Source organism: Psittacula echo, assembly GCF_963264785.1.
Source record: "Psittacula echo genome assembly, chromosome: Z".
NCBI classification, from domain to species: Eukaryota; Metazoa; Chordata; class Aves; order Psittaciformes; family Psittacidae; genus Psittacula; species Psittacula echo.
Window position 1 is genome coordinate 81,417,496 of NC_137742.1, and position 17,713 is coordinate 81,435,208.

General features: G+C 36.5%; 1 protein-coding gene across 1 annotated transcript in view; it reads right to left on the reverse strand.

Moving 5' to 3' along the window:
• Positions 1-17,713, reverse strand: part of KIAA0825 — a gene marked incomplete at its 3' end in the record, with an annotated part of 235,382 nt that overhangs the window by 194,397 nt on the left and 23,272 nt on the right. The window contains exon 4 of the mRNA XM_080636888.1: positions 3,356-3,526. Within this exon, the coding sequence (XP_080493014.1) occupies positions 3,356-3,526 (171 nt within the window). The remainder of the gene's footprint in view (positions 1-3,355; positions 3,527-17,713) is intronic.

Genomic DNA, 17,713 nt, shown 5'->3' on the forward strand with positions numbered 1-17,713 from the left:
CTACACGTCTTTCTTTTCTTCACTGTTCTTTTTCTGGTTCACAAGCAACCTCCTACCAAAAGCAGAATCCGCAGAAGAGACTACATCCAAGAGATAATGCAATGAAAAAGTATGAAGAGAAGCCCAGGTGGCCACCTTGCAAATTTCCAATGTGGAAGCCTTCGACCTCTCCGCCCAAGAAGCAGCTATAGTCCTAGTGTAATGAGCTTTACAAACCCTGGGAGCCTCTTTACCCTTAACTACATACGCCTCCCTAATACAATCCCTTAACCATCTAGCTAAGGAATTCTTAGAAGCCATTTGACCCCTCTTAAGACCCCCTAAGAGTACAAACAACCTGTCAGAAGATACGAAATCTTTGATTCTTCTGTGATAAACCCTAAGTGTTCTTCTTACATCCAATTTATGCAGCCATTGCTCTTTGTCATCACTGGGTTTAGGGAAAAATGAGGGCCAAGAAACTGTCTGGTTTAGATAAAACTCATATGCCATCTTTGGGACAAAAAAAAAAAAAAAAAAAAATTTAAAAAGAGGAACCATCCAAAGAACTACTTTGTTTCTGACGGAACTTTATGCATGTTCTATATATCAAGAATGAAGTACCATGGGATATGCCAAACGAAAATCAACTAAAACTGCCATTGAAACAACTGCACACATAAAACAACACTTGACACAAGCACATGAAAAAACATTATTTTTGTTGCATCTCTGCGTGAGTTACATAGATAAAAAGGCTCCCGTGAATACTAAAAGCAACCAAAGAGAAAAGGAAGCAAGTGCAAGGTTCCAATATATGTGATGCCTAGGGAAACTTTAGCTCACTTGGCTATTAGCCTACTTTTTATGAATTGGCCAGCTTCCCTTAATTTGCCAGCAATATGACTTGCAGAGGACTGATACTTCAGATATGACTACACTGCAGTGACTGCAAGGTAGTTCAGCTACACCCAACCTAGCTTTAAACCAGTGGGAGGCAGTATGGGTAACTGTCTAGCTCAGTTCAGTCTGGGCTAACTTGCCCTGCTTCTTGGGTTGGTTCTGCAGCCTGTGCTGCCTTGTAAACCTGATACTGGTACCTGAATTAATTTAAAGCTGCTTTGGACAGATCTAGATCCTACTAAATTAAGCAAGATTTCTAGTAACAAGGCTTCTAAATAAGTACAGAAGATGGCCATTATGTTTTCTAGTCAAATATTATACTTTGTTCTGATGAAAACAAAGCAAAGATTCTAATCAATCCTTCTTATCAAAGCTCAGATTTCATCAGTGAAAAAAATAAGACTATCACCCCAATATAGGCCATTAATAAAGAAAATCTTAAATCCCTTTTGGTACTTAACAGAACCTGGAACTACTGGGAACATAGCTCTCATTCTCCCATATCAAATCATCTTTCACTTCATCACTACAACTGAGACTTCTGACAATATGAACTGAAAATAACACCAATAAATCCTTTAGTCAGACTTTTTTAAAAGAACTTCCCTGGCAATGTCTTCTCTTCAATATTATCGAGAAACTGATACAACGAGCAAAGATTTATGAATAAAATCATCTGATCAGAATGGTAACATTAAGAACAGAAGTATGTCTGATGACTTCACTAACATCCCGTGGAAAAGATTTACCTTCACCTCTGTTTCAGGGTAAATGTAATCTTATGTTTTGTTTAGAACAGAGCTACCCAGAAGACTGCCTACTACAACAAGACCTAGCAATGCTTGCCATTTAGGTTTGATTATTTAGATGCACCGTTTAAGAACTGACTTGCTATAGACAGGATTACTCTAAAAGAATATTCCTCAAAGAAGACTTAACACATTTTTTGACGAGCAGTTCTGAGTGTAATTAAGCTTGGCAGAATGCTTGCAGGATAAATTCCTAAATACACTTCCTAGAAAGCAAAATATTTCTTTTTAACAGTGACATCATTAAGTTCTCTGAATTATTGGAAATCACATGTCTTAGAGTGGACTTAAATAAATTTCCCATTCAAGAGTTTAATTTTTTTTTTTAATTTTATCACAGAATATACAAATAAAAAGAACTCTTGAAATTACCCTTACTGAATGTATACTATATCCTACACATTACCCTTATGAGAAGTTTACTGCAACGCCTCTTTGTAGGATCAAGGGCATAAAATGTAAAACATAGTGTATAGTAGTTTAACATTTCTTAAGAATTAGTAAAACTGAGAGGCCAAAGAAGGCAGAAATACATTGAAACCAACAGAAAAAATGGAACCTGAATGCAGATTTTATTTGAGCCTTTATGTATGTTCTAAAAATATATAGCTTTAACCTGTATTTCTTTATCTTGGAGTGTCAGTATTTCAGATGAAGAATTCATCAACAAAATGTGTGCCTCAGTACCCTTCTTATTTAATTTTAATTTTTTATCAATTTAATATTCTGAGACCACATTCCCAAAACATCTTTCTTCTCAGCCTGCAGCTTGACTAGAGAGATATCGAATGTTTGACTCCACCTATCCTCTCTCCCCAAGCAGCCTGGCCTCATTTCTGGTCTGATCCTTTCCTGCAGTTTAATCAAAGCTCTTGAAACCATTTGCTCTCTGGTGATCTGGAGTGTCTCTACTGGCAGAAGTAGCAGAGTAGAACAACATTTATGAGCATACTGTGACCTGGAAGGTGTTACTCACCTGAATTTTTGAAATTTTAGGTTCTCCTCATATGACATGAATGCAACTAGATGATTAAGAGAGTCACCTAGGAATCTAAAGCAAATGCAGACTTGAGGCTTGACTGTGAACAAGTTTACTTGCTGAGGCAAAACCTACTTCTATAAAATACCCATTTAAGCCAGTCAGATAAACATGATGGTCAATATAGCACAAATGAGTGCTTGTAAGAACTACGGTTTAAAGTAGAACTATATACTAAAACATTTATTTGTATGTATAATAAGGTCAATTAAACAATGTCCAAGTCAGTGTTTGTTTCTCTTATAAAAGGCAACTTTCAAGGATAAATTCAGAAACAGTTACGGTTTCAAGGAATTCAGACTTTACGTATTGTTTTGTCCTATATGAAGCATAGGATTTTATATATAATTCAATAGGAGATATAATGTTACAGTGTTTGACAGTTTGTTTTTTTTTCCATCAGTAACTACTGTACATCACATCTTTACACACAACTATCAGTTCTTTTCCGCAAGTCATCGTGCTCAAATGTAAATCCATATATTTCAAAAAGATTTCCAGTGGATATGGTAATACACTTGTTTTTAAGATATGGTGATATAAATTAGATAATTAATGTTTAAAATCATATAAATTATCCTTTTGCACAAAGTAGAATTAATAAATAAGGAAAAGTGTTCATTACCTTGAGCATTCTTATTCCTCTCGGTAAATGAAGGCACCAACAGAATTTCTGCAGAGAGCTCTTCAAGTTTTTCTTCCATTAATAAAAAGAGCTTGATAAGTTGAGAAAGACATCTGAGTTGATACAATGTCAAGCAGAAGTTCCTTCCTTTTTTGTGGTATTCTTGGGAGGCTGTTCAAGTAAAATCATAGAATACCTTTTACTACAGCTTAAAAAAAGATCCTGCAAAACTGATTATGTAAGAAAATGTACCAAGTAATTTAATTTTTGTCATAGCACAATGTGTCTTTTTCTCATTATAAAATAAGTCTTTGGCATTTCTCAACTCTCTGGGAAGTTGCAACTGAATTCCAGGTTTTGCTATTGATTAACTAGGATTTTTTCCAAGCAACAGATCTTCTCAGAAACCTTCTCACCTGTGTTTTACAGAAATACCATTGTGTTGTAAAACTGATTGCACAAAAGGAAAAAAACTCCATGTCATTACTGTATTTTAATGGTTTGGGACATCCTATCACTACACTGTCACTCTGCGAGTCACCTTGTCTGTTTAACAAATCTGCTAGCACAGTACAGTTGATGAATATGACATCTGAGTAAAAAGAAACATCAATCTAACACTCCATAACTTTAAATATGTGGGGCTTGAAAACAAGTGAGACTGTCAGTGAACAAATATCAGCAAGTATTATACCTATAAGCAGTTGGTATTTAAAAGAAGAAACTGAACATTTTGTTTTGAAAGGTTAACACTTGTAATCATAACATATAATCATGTCACATCAACCAAAGAACTCTGATTTGAGCACAGTCAGACTATAAAAGACTATAAGCTGTTTCCAATTCAGTATTATCAAACCACATGGGTTTAAGTGTTTTAATTTTATAACTTCTTTAAACGTCATAAATTTGCACTTCTATGCAAATTGTCGCGAGCTGATACCATGTTCCTATGCAGTTCTGTTGCAGATGTAACATCAGAAGAACAGTTTATGTAGAAAGTGTCAGAGCAAGAGCCAGAGTAGTTTGAAGGAGAAGCTCTGAAAGACGAAAACAAATAGAAATTGATTGAAATGTTCTTTTATGTGCCAAATATCTCTAACCTTTGCAATTTTGAAGCACCCAATACCTCTCTTCTCCCTCAAAGCTCCTAAATATGTTATTTGAGGTATTTACAAATCACTTTTAAATAGATATAGATCTAAGTAGCAAAGCTGAACTGTGAATATAAATTCCCTAATTTGCTATTGCAGTTTTTGCAGCCTTAGAGATTGAGCTGTGAGTTTTGCATTCACATCTGAATTTCCTCAAGGTTCCAAACAGATGCATTCATGCTAGTCCCTTGCATTTCTAAGAATGGCAAAGGAAATTGTTATGCATAACTGCCTCTGTTAGTGCCTTTCCTATCTGAATAACAAGTAAATAATATCAATATCACTGGATTTCCAATTTTAAGTCTTAAACTTTCAAGAAAGGACATTCTGCTGTTCAGAGAATTTTTCTCCTTTACTTGAAAACTTCATTTAACTGTCAAGAAATTTCTTCCCAACACTGCAGACAGCCAGACGTAAGAGATCCAAGACGTAAGAACCACAGACAACATAATAAAAATCAATGCAACATTAGTTGTATCCTATAATTTCAAAACCTTGTGATGTTCCTGCCCCCTCTCTTGAGAAACAAAGAAACCTTCCAATTACACGATTGCCCCAAGCAATATTGTCCTTATTAGACTGACAGGAAGTGGACCTAAAAGCCAAAGATTACCACAGTAATTCTAATTTTAGAATATATGACCAAACTCAGAAAAAAGTCAAAACTTAAATTTTTACTTTCAAAGACCATTTGAAGTACATTTCAGCTGGAAGCTGAAGATAGTAAGTTCAAAGATTCTTCATGCCATTTGGAAGATGACAGAACACTTCAATATGTGACAAACCGTATCATAGCATATGCAAACACTTATACAGTCACCAGAGCAAAAGCTTATTATTTAATATTACATATGTTCTATACTATCTAGAAAAGCCCTTAGACTTTTAGGTTAAGTATAGACAAACTCTAGGTGCTTGAAGCTAGAAGAGAACAGTGGGTTAACTTCATGGCTGACACAAAACTGACACAAAATTAAGAAACAAAATGGAAGTAAGCACAGAGGTTTTTGACAAAATGGCACAAATATATGCACCATCATCTGGTAACCAGCCACCCTCACAGCCAGGAGGAAAGGAGGCAATAGAACAGTGGTTTGAGTACACTCATGAACGCCTGAAGTTGAAATCCCTTGAGAGAGAGACATGAAACTCATCAGACACCTATAGGCAGTGAGAACATGGTGATCCAATTCAAAACAAAATGATGTGCAAAACCCTGTGATCAGAATATGGTCAAGATAAAGGCATTAGAAAACAGAAAGGAAAGATGAGACCACCATGTAAATATTATTCTCCTAGAATTGTTGACACTGAGGGAAGAAAGCTAATAATCATGTTGCACTACAGCTGTAAGGCACAGAACCCTTAATACATACAACCGAAATCTTAAGACTTCTCTGGAAGGAGACCAAGTGACCAAAAAGCAAGCAAGCAACCAACCTCTCAAGCTCTCTCTTGAGCTCTCTCAAGAGAGAGCTCCATATACTACAGGTAACCCACTCCTAAATTTTCTTTAGTCCTCTGTTAGGTTTTGTTGTGCTAAAGAAAAAGTAATGTGACTTACATTGGATATGAAATTATACCAAAGATTCAGATGTGACAAAGAGTCATGCATCATTTACACAAGCTTTTTGCTACAATGTTACGGATGGGTAAAGCCACATACTCTTTACATTAGCAATCACTACAATCATGCTCATACATCACTGAACTATCAACCAAAATTAATGGTGGTAATGCAGTAGGTATTTGAAAGGACAAGCGCTGGTCCAGTAATACCTCTCAATTGCTGACCTGTACAGCTCACATGAAGTTTATTCTGCATAGCTTACAGTTTTTGAGGCTCTTGACTCAGGGCAGTTATCTTCGAACTACTCATCTGAGCTATCCAGGACTCTCACAGCATGGCACTGCTCCATCTCATTTTCCTCATACAAAAGCCATGGGTCTTACTACAGAGTGCTTTACCTCAGCCACTACAGGTGCAGAAGCATAAGTGTGCCAGAAGCACAGACAGACTAATTCTTATGTAAGACTGGTGCTGTTTTTGTGGATTTGGGTAACAAAAGCATGTTATCGAACAGTCCAACTTTTGGAAGAAGTTAGCTTGAACCTCAACTTTGCGTACTTGATCCACAGCAGTGTGGAAGAACTGGACAGGGGGAATCACCAGAAGTGAATTTCTTCTCACATATGGTAATTTCCATATACATGTCTATGATTCCATAAAAGTACTTAGGCTTCTGTTATCCGGACTGTGGTACCTTCTAGGAGGTAGGGGGAAGAAAAGGTGGAAAAGACAAAAAATTTACTTGAATTAACTTGAACCTACACTGCATTTATTTGTAAATAAATCTTAACGGTTCACTACACAAAACTGGAAGGGAGCAAAGGAATAAGCTCAAAACTGTCATCCTCTTACAATCCCTACGTTTAGAAAATCTGTACTTTTGACTTCCTATCACATAGAAGCAAAGGGGGCATAAAGGGTACTTCATTTCCTCTGGAGTGCTGATTTATCACCCCAACCATCAGATGACTGGCAGCAGCAGTCTGCCATCCAAAATAAGGTGAATCTCAGAGAGCTCTGCTTATAGAAAAAAAAGCCCCAAGTAAAACTAATACTGAATGTTTATGAAATTGTGCAAGGTTTGTCAATGCTGGGGCCAAGGCAGCTTATGCAGTCACACAGCATCAGAGAAACTGGGGGCACTTAATTTGAGTTTGGCCTTTCACTTTACAGAATGGATTGAAGCTGAAGAAATTTTCCTAGGATCTGGAGGACATGCCACACTTAGAATCACAGAGTGGTTTGGGCTGGAAGGGACCTTAGAGATCATCCAGTTCCAATCCTCTACCATGGGCAGGGACACCTTCCACTAAACCAGATTGCTCCAAGCCCCATCCAACCTGGCCTTGAACACTGCAGGGATGTGGCAGCCACAGCTTCTCTGGGTAACCTGTGCCAAGGTCTCACCACCCTCACTTGCTCAAGAATGAAGCAGTCCATCTTATCAGAGACCATTTGTCTGGTTCTATCTGGAAAGAAGCATACTATTAGTCTTCAGGAGGTAAGAATAAGCACTTTCATCACCTGGATCAATCAGCCTTCGAAACTAGGGGTTACAGATGGAATCTATATGAAAATACACTAAATCTCAAGTTTCTGCTCAGATCTCATCCAAGCCTCCTGACACCAAAATGCAGAAAATGCATAGTACTTTCTAATAAAGCAGCAGAAAAGCCTCAAATGCTGGCAAGTCTAAGGAAGAAATATGGCCATTTCAAATGCCACATACCTGAGAGTGCCCTTACTGAAGGCATCAATACCACAACCATAAGTAATAAAAGCTATTCATTGGGGAAAAGCAGAAGAAAGAAAGTCTGGTCATAAACCCCATATAAATATATGAAACAAGCACATCCTCCAAATTAAGCTAAAATTATTATAAGCATACATCAATAATCATATCATAGAATCATATAAATGTTAGGGTTGGAAAGGACCTTAAGATCACCAAGTTCCAACCCCCCTGCCATGGGCAGGGACACCTCACACTAAACCATGTCACCCAAGGCTCTGTACAACCTGGACTTGAACACCACCAGGGATGGAGCGTTCAAAACGTCCTTGGGCAGCCCATTCCAGTGCCTCACCACCCTCACAGTGAAGAACTTCTTACTTACATCTAATCTAAACTTCCCTTGTTTAAGTTTTAACCCGTTACCCCCTTGTCCTATCACTACAGTCCCTAAATTTGATCTACCTTTTTAATACATCATTAGATCTAAACAATCTAAACATCTGTTCCATCCTTGCCTATTATGCAACCAAAACAGTAATTTAGTTCTCAAAATTCTTACAAAGGTGTTTTAACATTTTAACATAAAATCCATGGGTCTTGCATTCCTTAACATACAGTTAATACGTGTTCTGAAGTAAATTTAAGACAAAACAATTCTACAATCTGTATGGACAAACTCTTCAGTTGCATTTTTAAATGTTCTAAACCCAAATGAGTTTAGTCAGCTTATGAGTAATTTAGAACAGAATCATAGAATCAGAGACTAGTTTGGGCTGGAAAGGATGTTAAGATCCTCCAGTTCCAACCCCTCTGCCATGGGCAGGGACACCTCACAGTTGACCATGTTGCCCAAGGCTCTGTCCAACCTGGCCTTGAACACTGACACGGATGGAGCATTCACCACTTCTTTGCGCAACCTCTTCCAGGGCCTCACCATCGCACAGTAAAGATTTTCTTCCTTATACCTAACCTGAACTTCCCCTGTTTAGGTTTGAACACTTGTCCTATCGCTACAGTCCCTAATGAAGAGTCCATCCCCAGCATCCTTGTAGGCCCCCTCCAGATACTGGAAGGCTGCTATGAGGTCTCCAAGCAGCCTTCTCTTTTCCAGGCTGAATAGCCCCCTTTTCAGCCTATCTTCAAACGGGAGGTGCTCCAGCCCCCTGATCATCCTCGTGGATTTGCTCCAACAGCTCCATGTCCTTCTTAGGTTAAGGACACAAGAACTGCACACTATGTTCCAAGTGGGGTCTCACGAAAGCAGAGTAGAGGGCAGGATCACCTCCTTTGACCTGTTGGTCACGCTCCTTTTAATGCAGCCCAGGATACAGTTGACCTTCTTGGCTGCAAGCACACACTGCAGCCTTCTCATGTTCAGTTTCTCATCACACAACACCCCCAAGTCCTTCTCCACAGAGCTCTGAATCTCTTCTCTGCCCAACCTGTAGCTGTGCCTGGGATTGCTCCAACCCAGGTGTAGGACCTTGCACCTTGCATGGTTAAACTTCATAAGGTTGGCATTAGCCCACCTCACAAACATGTCAGGGCTCCTCTGGATGGCATTCCTTCCCTCCAGCGTATCAACTGAACCACACAGCTTGGTGTCATCAGCAAACTTGCTGAGGGTGCACTCAATTCCACTGCCAATGTCGCTGACAAATTTGTTCAACAGGATTGGTCCCAACACTGACCCCTGAGAGACACCACTCTTTGCCCGTCTCCAATTGGACATTGAGCCATTGAGCCCTGTGCTGGATGAACAGAGGGGTTTCCTGTTTCAGTGCATGAAAGATGACATTTGGTTAACAGTAAATATTTAGATTCAGATGCTGAGACTGCAGAGATGAGCAGGTAGTGCAAACACACCCTACAAAATGTAAAAGCTGGCATCATAATTTTTAAGAACCAGGTTTAGTGATTTACTTATGAAGATTAACTAGAAAACAACAAAAATTGCATTAGTTTTGTGCATATGAAGTTACAAACACAAAATTCAGATGTTTATTTAGGCTTCTGGTAGCCTTCTAAGGGTTCAAAACTTCTAAACTGCAGACAAGCACATTGCCTTAAATTATATTTATTCTTGTATCTTAGGTTTGAAATGCTAGACTGAAAACAATTTTAACCTAACTAGCTGGCAAACCCCTTCTTCTATCAACTATAAACAAAAATGCATGACTCAACATTTCTATTGGAGTATGAAAAACACCACACTCTAAACAAATTAATGGTATCTTTACTGAAGTTTTTAACACAAAATTCTGAGAAGAGAGAGTAATAAAAAGTGGGTTTCACTTCGACTAATTAGAACAAATTTCAGTGCAAAATACATTTAATTTGAAAAACTACAAGGACCTCAAATAAGTGTGGCTAATAAATAAGAATCTCTATGTATCCAAACCAAAAAAGCACGATCTTGTAAGAACAGCTACACTGGGTTCAGCTACAGTGTCTTATTCCAGTATCCTGGGCTTCAACAGTGGCTGAGAAAGGAAGACCAAATAAAAATATAACAAGGAAACCATCTTTTCCTCAGTATTTTTTCCTTAGAGCCTACCTAGCTCTTGACCACTTGTAGTTGGGCAGCTTTCACAGACAGACGTAACATATATTAATAGTCTGGGTTTCTATCTCATCAATTTCTCCAGTTACCCTTCAACCCTTTCTACATTTTTATTACCCATAATATTTTGTAGAAAGAAGTTTCACACTTTACCTACACTGTGGGTTAACAAATACATCATTTTGTTTGTTTGAATATTTCATCTTCTAGCTTCCCCAGTTGTCAACCAGTTTTAAGAATCAGTCAACTACTGAAACCTGTTTATTTCATAATGCCTCTATTTTATAGACATCTATTGTATCTCACCATTTAAATTTTGTTTTCAAGCTGATGAATTGTAGCTTGCTTATTTCTCCTTATATGGAAGTTGTTCTACATTTTTATCACCTTGTTACCCTTCTTTAAGTCTCTTCTGCTTTTTTCTACAACTAAAAAATGTATGTTATAGGATATAGTCTTAGTGAAACAGGCAGCAGCAATACTGTAAAAGAGACACATACAGATTACTAATGAAATCAGAGACAACTTTGCAACACTAATAGTGAAATTAATATCTCATCTTCCAACAAGATAAATACATTGTAGAGCTAATTCTACTTAATATTAATTCTAACAAAAAACCAGCATTTCATTCAAATATAAAGGTCAAATTCCATGTTGATGCAATATATCTTGAACACTAAATCTCAGTCTTCTTTTACGTATTTGTATCTAAACATACTTTCTGCAAAATAATGTGACTACTTGGGAGCTCTTAGAAATAAAAAAAGATGGTATTAGAGAATTTTACTTCACCAGTGATGAGAAGTGGCCATATGAATTCTCAGTCAGCTAGTAAGTTAATTAAAACATTTTTCAAGCAACACAGTGACACACGTTCAATAAAGCACTTGATCATACTGCCTGAGCTTCTTTTAAATACTTATATTCAGTAGCAACATATCTGCCTTACAACTTAAAAAGATTTATCCTCATCTCTAAAAATGAAGCGGCATGAGAAATAAGGCTCTGCTAGGTCTAACGACCTGTGCACACTTGCTAACTTCCAATTTTATAGCATGCTTCAGAAGTGGTATTTTCCTCAAAGCTGTGGCTCTTGAAATCATTAAATAAAGTGTTTCCAATTTCCTTGGTTATAGCCTGGAAGCATTTAAATTCTCAAAAGGCATTAGAAAATATGCATATGAATAAATCCCGTAACTTTAACATAACTTTTGTGATTTTTTTCTTGCGTGTGTTTTGTTAGGTTTTTTGTGGGGTTTTTTTGTTTGTCTGTTGGTTTGGTTTGGTTTTTTTAATGAGCATATTATCCTATATGTTTTAAACAATTTGGCATTCACAAGATCTCAAAAAATTGAATGGCTAATTCTGATCATATCAACCCATCCAGGGATGTGACACAGTAAAGTGTGGTGCAGAAATCCCTGCATCATAGGTGAACTGGTTGTGGATGTTCAAGAATAGCTACACTAAGACAGCATTGCTCTCAGATTAATTAGCCTTACTACTTAGTGTACAGAGCCACATGGCTAAACTGCTTCTGAGACTCATGATGGAATCCTTGGAAAGCAACCTGATGACTGTCTTCTTCAGTGATAACAGTGGGGATTTTTCCCTCAGCAGGAACCAAGAGTTTAAAACCCTTTTAATCAATTTTACTGTAAAGTACCTTCCCAACACATTAAATATTATTCCCCTGCCCCCATTTATAACACTTAATTTCATATAAGATAGATCTAAAATATTGTTCTGCAAGGGACACAAGAAAGTGATGTAAGGGATTTCATCCAGTAAAGCTATTTGAGTAAGAAAATTGAAAAAGTGTAATATTATACTTAAAATTTACCTGCAACATGTGTACAAATAATAAAGTCTTTTCATAAATGGAACTAACATTTTGTTAAAATCTCAAAAGAAATAGCCTAATAAAGCATCAGAAACTCAGCTGCTGATAGTCACTGTGTACAGCGATTTTTCAGAGCAGTGCACAGGGAGTTACAAACATAAATTCCATTAACAATAATGTGTTCCTCAACTCTCAGCAATATTAACTTCTAAGTGATGCTATAACTATTATAACAATCTTGCATTTATGACAGCATTCATCTGCACACTATCTATGTATATAAACTGGATTATACTTTCATTTGCATTTAGTAATGATATACTCAATTTCTATGGATATCTGCTCACAGTTTTCCCAAACTGCATGTTGGTGTATGTTTTTTAATGTAACTCATTTAAATAATGTAATGTAAAGGTTTAAATAATTACTATTGCTGTGTATAATCACTAATTTCATATTGTGAGAGACAACTTAATATTTCTGCATAGCAGATGTAATACACAATATTACACAGAATTAAATTATTACAAACAGTGCCAGCAGTTTTTCTATACACAGGACTTAAGATAATTATAAAAATCATCTTCATTACTGCATGCTAGTATTTTTTTAACAGTTTAATTTGGAGAGGTTACAAGATACATTCAAATCACACAGATACAATTACTGTAAACCCAAGGAGCTATAAAATGTTCCCAACAAAATCCCTTTGACCCTGTTAATGTCTTTTCCTTGTTAATCTAAGGCAAACATTGTTTGTAGCACACATTTGTTATGGAATATGAAAAAAAGAAAGGAAATCCCTTAACAGTTGTTATTGATTAAAGCATTTACTGACTCCAAGTTAAGTGCTGTTTACAAAACAGAACAGATGCAGAAGCTGACAAAAAGGTAAACAATTGTTGCATGGCTTACTGCCAGATTCTAAGCCAATATATTAAACTCCAAGTGAAGCACATTTCCCCTATAGATTGCACTTATTGCCACTTCATTTATTCTGTGCTCTGTCTCTCTACTGCTGTGCCTGGCACTAAGCTATTTTCAGTTCTTTGATGACCCCTGAGGCTTAGCACTACCTCACATAGCCATTAGTGAAGGGAATTGCATGTGTCTGACACGGCCTGAAACCAATTATTTGATATTTTCTTCAGAATAATGCCCAACTCTGTTGGGAATGAACAATCATGAAATAATTTACCTCCTGATTTAATTTTTTCCTGCACAAATTAGTTGTAGCCTGAGCTAGCTAGCACAGCTGCCTATAACATATCTCTCTCATCAAGATTCTACTTGAAATGATGAAAAAGGGAAGGGGGGAGGACAGTTGAATAGAATAGGTTGGGGAATCCTGCTTTAAAAAGGCATTGACAAGTTTATCAGATATACTGATCACATGTGCTCTCTGTTGATTGAAACTGACAGACCTATAAAGAACTATCACTGTAGCAAAGGAAACTGCATGGATGCAAACTGTTATGAGTGTTTAAGCTTTTTTAAACACCTGTCTTGCTTTGCAGCTTTCTGTCAGTTCCAGTGAAACCCAGGAACTCTGGGACAATTTGATAAAGCAGCTTACACAAACAAACTACAGGGTGGCTTATTTTTGTCTGATGGCTTTTTTTTTAAAAAAAAAAAAAAAAAAAGGTCATAGATGTACAGAGAGCAAACATTTTCTCATTAGACATCACTGTTAACTTATGACTTTTGTAAGTGCTTATACTATACATCCATACTGTGCAAGTGTCACCAAAAAAAAAAATAGTGAAATAAGGGATCTCAACTTATGTATAAACATGGTAAGCATGTAAGAATTTACATATATTTAATCAAGAGAGTGTGCCTGCCATAGAAAGACGCATGTCATTGCCAGCTATTAAACAATCTCAGTGAAGACTACACACACGTTTTGAAAGAGATTCACCATACATGAAATTTTAATCAAATCTGCTCCATCATGTCTTCACATTTAAATGAGATCAGTTTTCACCTCATCCTGAAGACTGATTCCATATCAGGTTGTTAGATGTTTGCTACTAAATGCTTAAGTCCTTTGTTAACACTGAGTGTTTAGGTCCGTCAAAATTAAGTCTTGGAACCATGATCACTGACCAACTGATAAAGGATGAACCATTGGTGGAAACACAGGCTGGAAAGCAAGAACTCCTGATTATGCTCTGACACCAAACTGGTGTGGTAATCTTGTGCAGATCATCTCACCAATCTGACTCCTTGACAGCATGCAGCTACTTTACAAGTCCATTGGAACAAATTATAGAGACTTCTTCAAGCGCTCTGAGGATGAAGTGCCCTGTAGTAATGTTTAATAAAACTACTTTATAAACAGATACCTATCTCAGCTTGCTGTGAAACCAGAGACTCAACCTGCTCATTAATTTTCAAAAACACACATATCCTCCAATAAATTAGAAGACATTTTGATTATACACTGCAATTTCTCATAGACAATGACATTTTAAAGAATTCAAATGTAAATAAATTAATTAGTCTCTGAATAAAAACTAATTAATTATGGGTCCACTTAAGGAATTTAGCAGCTGGTATCCAATAATTTTCTGATAATTATCATAATAATGAAATAGCAGACATTCTTTACACTTCCCTTTAGCAGTCATTTGTAGCATTTATGGGTTTTCTTTTTTTAGGTGCTATTCTATAGTTGAGAATTTGTTCTGACTTAGTGACTATCAGCAAACAGTCCTCTTCAGAAAACTCCAAGAATCATCCTGTGACAAAATGCTATTCTTTGTAATATTTCTCAGTAGAACTGACACTGTATTGTGGCCTTACCAATGACAGAAACTGGTTACACTCACTTTTTTTTTAATTGTTTGCCTGTACTGTGCACTGAGGGAGTCATCGCATTTCCTGAAGTCTTCACACACACATAGAAAACACCAAAATAGAGTGTTTACAGAAAGTATAAATACTGAGGGGGTCTGTAGCAATCTGGTCACAACACTTATTTTGAAACCGTGGAGTCCTTGAAGAACTCTAAGAAGGTAATCTTCTTCATCAGCCTTTGCTGAATGAGAAATTACATACTGCCAGGTCTGCCAAAATTTCCCACGAATTCTGTCCTTGATAGGACTTGCATGTTTCCCTATAAGCCATTTAAAACACCTGGCTGATAAAAAACAACTGCACTTTCTATTTGAAAACACAGTAATTAACATATTTATTTTAATCTGATTTCAATTTCTTTAATGTCTGCAAATACAAAAATGCTTGCTAGCTTCATTTCTATGCTCTGTATCTAATTCACAGTGGAATGGTTGGGTGTCTCACAGATTGGTTCACTACATCAGACCCACTCTATTAAAATTAGACTGTTAGCAACATTCAACCAATCAGGAATTTCTATCAAGTGTTCATCATTCTTTTGAGTACTCTACACATTATATTATGTATTTCCTTAAATAATAGATTAAAGTGCCTCTGCCACTTTTGCTTTTCTTACTCCTTGGAGTTTCCAAGATGTAACAGAGGCAGATGGTGACAGCTTATGTTCTAATAAGAGAAAACACTCAGAAAAATACTTACAAAGCTGGAGTCAGTACTTGTATTTCTGTTTCCTACCTCTTTATGTTTCAAAACTCTAGTTAGGCAAAGTCACCACAAAGTTCTCATTTTTAAAAGGAATATAAAAAACAGAAATAAGTCTAGGCATACAGAAATGTCAGACATATTAAAAAACTTCTAGAGAATCAAGTTTGGAAATTCAACCTCTTAACAAATATTTCGAGGAAAGGCTGAAATACAAATGAAGGATTAATCATATGTCAGCATAGATGTACATATACAGATCTCACTGAGGTGAGTGAACTTTTAAAACACCTCTTTTTAGCTTGTAGCACTGTGCATAACAAAACACCTAATTCCTGCACTACAGAAATTGCTGGACTTTCCCAGCACATGAACAGCAAATCCACACACCATCCCTTGTACTTAAATACAAAGATTTGGATCTTAGTCAGAGGACTATCAGTGCACAACGCTACTGAGGAAAAAGAAGTCTTCTTGAAAATCTAAGACCAGTAACTGATCCAATTCCAGACAGTTCACAACATTCAGGGGTCCTAAAAACCTCCAGGGCACTAACTGCTAACTTTCTAACTAAGAAGTTGGACTGATTTACAACCACCTTTCTCTCTAGATCAGACAGGAATAACTCCATTGCCCTGCTATATTCAGCAAATGTAGTAAAAGTATTATAAAATGACTGAAAGCTTTGTTTTTTAAAAACTCATTAGATAGAGCAGCCCCTTAATTGACGACAGAGGGTTTTTCTTAATATTCTAAGCCTAAGTCACAGTAAAAAGAAGATTCGTGTTCTAACTTAGCATGTAATATCCATCTTGTGGATGTAACACACACAATTTAAACACATGAGTTTTTGCAAAACTATTGTGATTAAAATACTTTTGTCCTTTAAAATTTAAATTTGCTCTCTAAATACACATTTTATGTCAGAAGAGGTTCTCTGTCTTGACAAAAATCACAGCCAGGACCATTTAATTAACTTGTGATTATATGATGGTAGATGTAGATATTTAAGATTTCTGTAACACCTTTCTTTTCAATGAATACAGCAGGAGCTTCTTTAAAAGACATTTCTGAAGTCTTCTCTTATCTACTTTAGTTCTACACACTCTTCTTCATGCAGGCTTATATTCTGAAGTGAGGGAACCTAGTTTAGTAATTCTCAGATTTTGTCACTTTCTATTATTAAACATAATACTATGATACATAAACTCAAATTGATCTCTGACCACTCAGAAAGTATCAGACTGGAGAGCAAATCAGTTTCAGTTTTTAAATTTGACAGCAGAATGCAATAATTAGAGGGCATAGTGAGTTAAATGCTCTCTTCATACTGTGGAAAAACATGCAGGTGTGTCAAGAGGGCAAAAAGGAAGATAATTAGTCATTGTTTGCTAATTGTGAACATTTCAACAACAAAAAAACCCCTACAACCAAAGAATGGAAATATGCCTCTTTCAACCTCTACAGAGTTCAGAAAACAGATCTGCTGTTGGAAAACAGATTTTCCTGCTGGAAGAGAAGATGTGGAAGAACTTCAGGACACAACAGTCTAATAAAATACAACCCAAAAAAGTATCAAGAATTTTATGCTTAAAATATATATAAATAGTTTGAAAAAGAAAGTTAGTGTTTACTTATTAAATGAAAACCATGAAAATAAAAATTTGGGATGGGCATCTTTTCAATATGATGAAGAGCCAATAATGAGATTTCACTGCCTGTCTTCATATTATGGGCCTTAATAAGTCATTTCAAGCAACTGCTCTAAAAGAAGGAAGGTATTCAGGCATGCTACCAGCTTTGAAATTCTGTCAGTTCAACTGACATTTCAGTAACTTAGATACTGTTATCTTACCCCCTACTATAGGCTTAACAAGTAACAAGCTTAATGCTTTTGTAATCTTTACGAAAATGTCATTCTCCCGC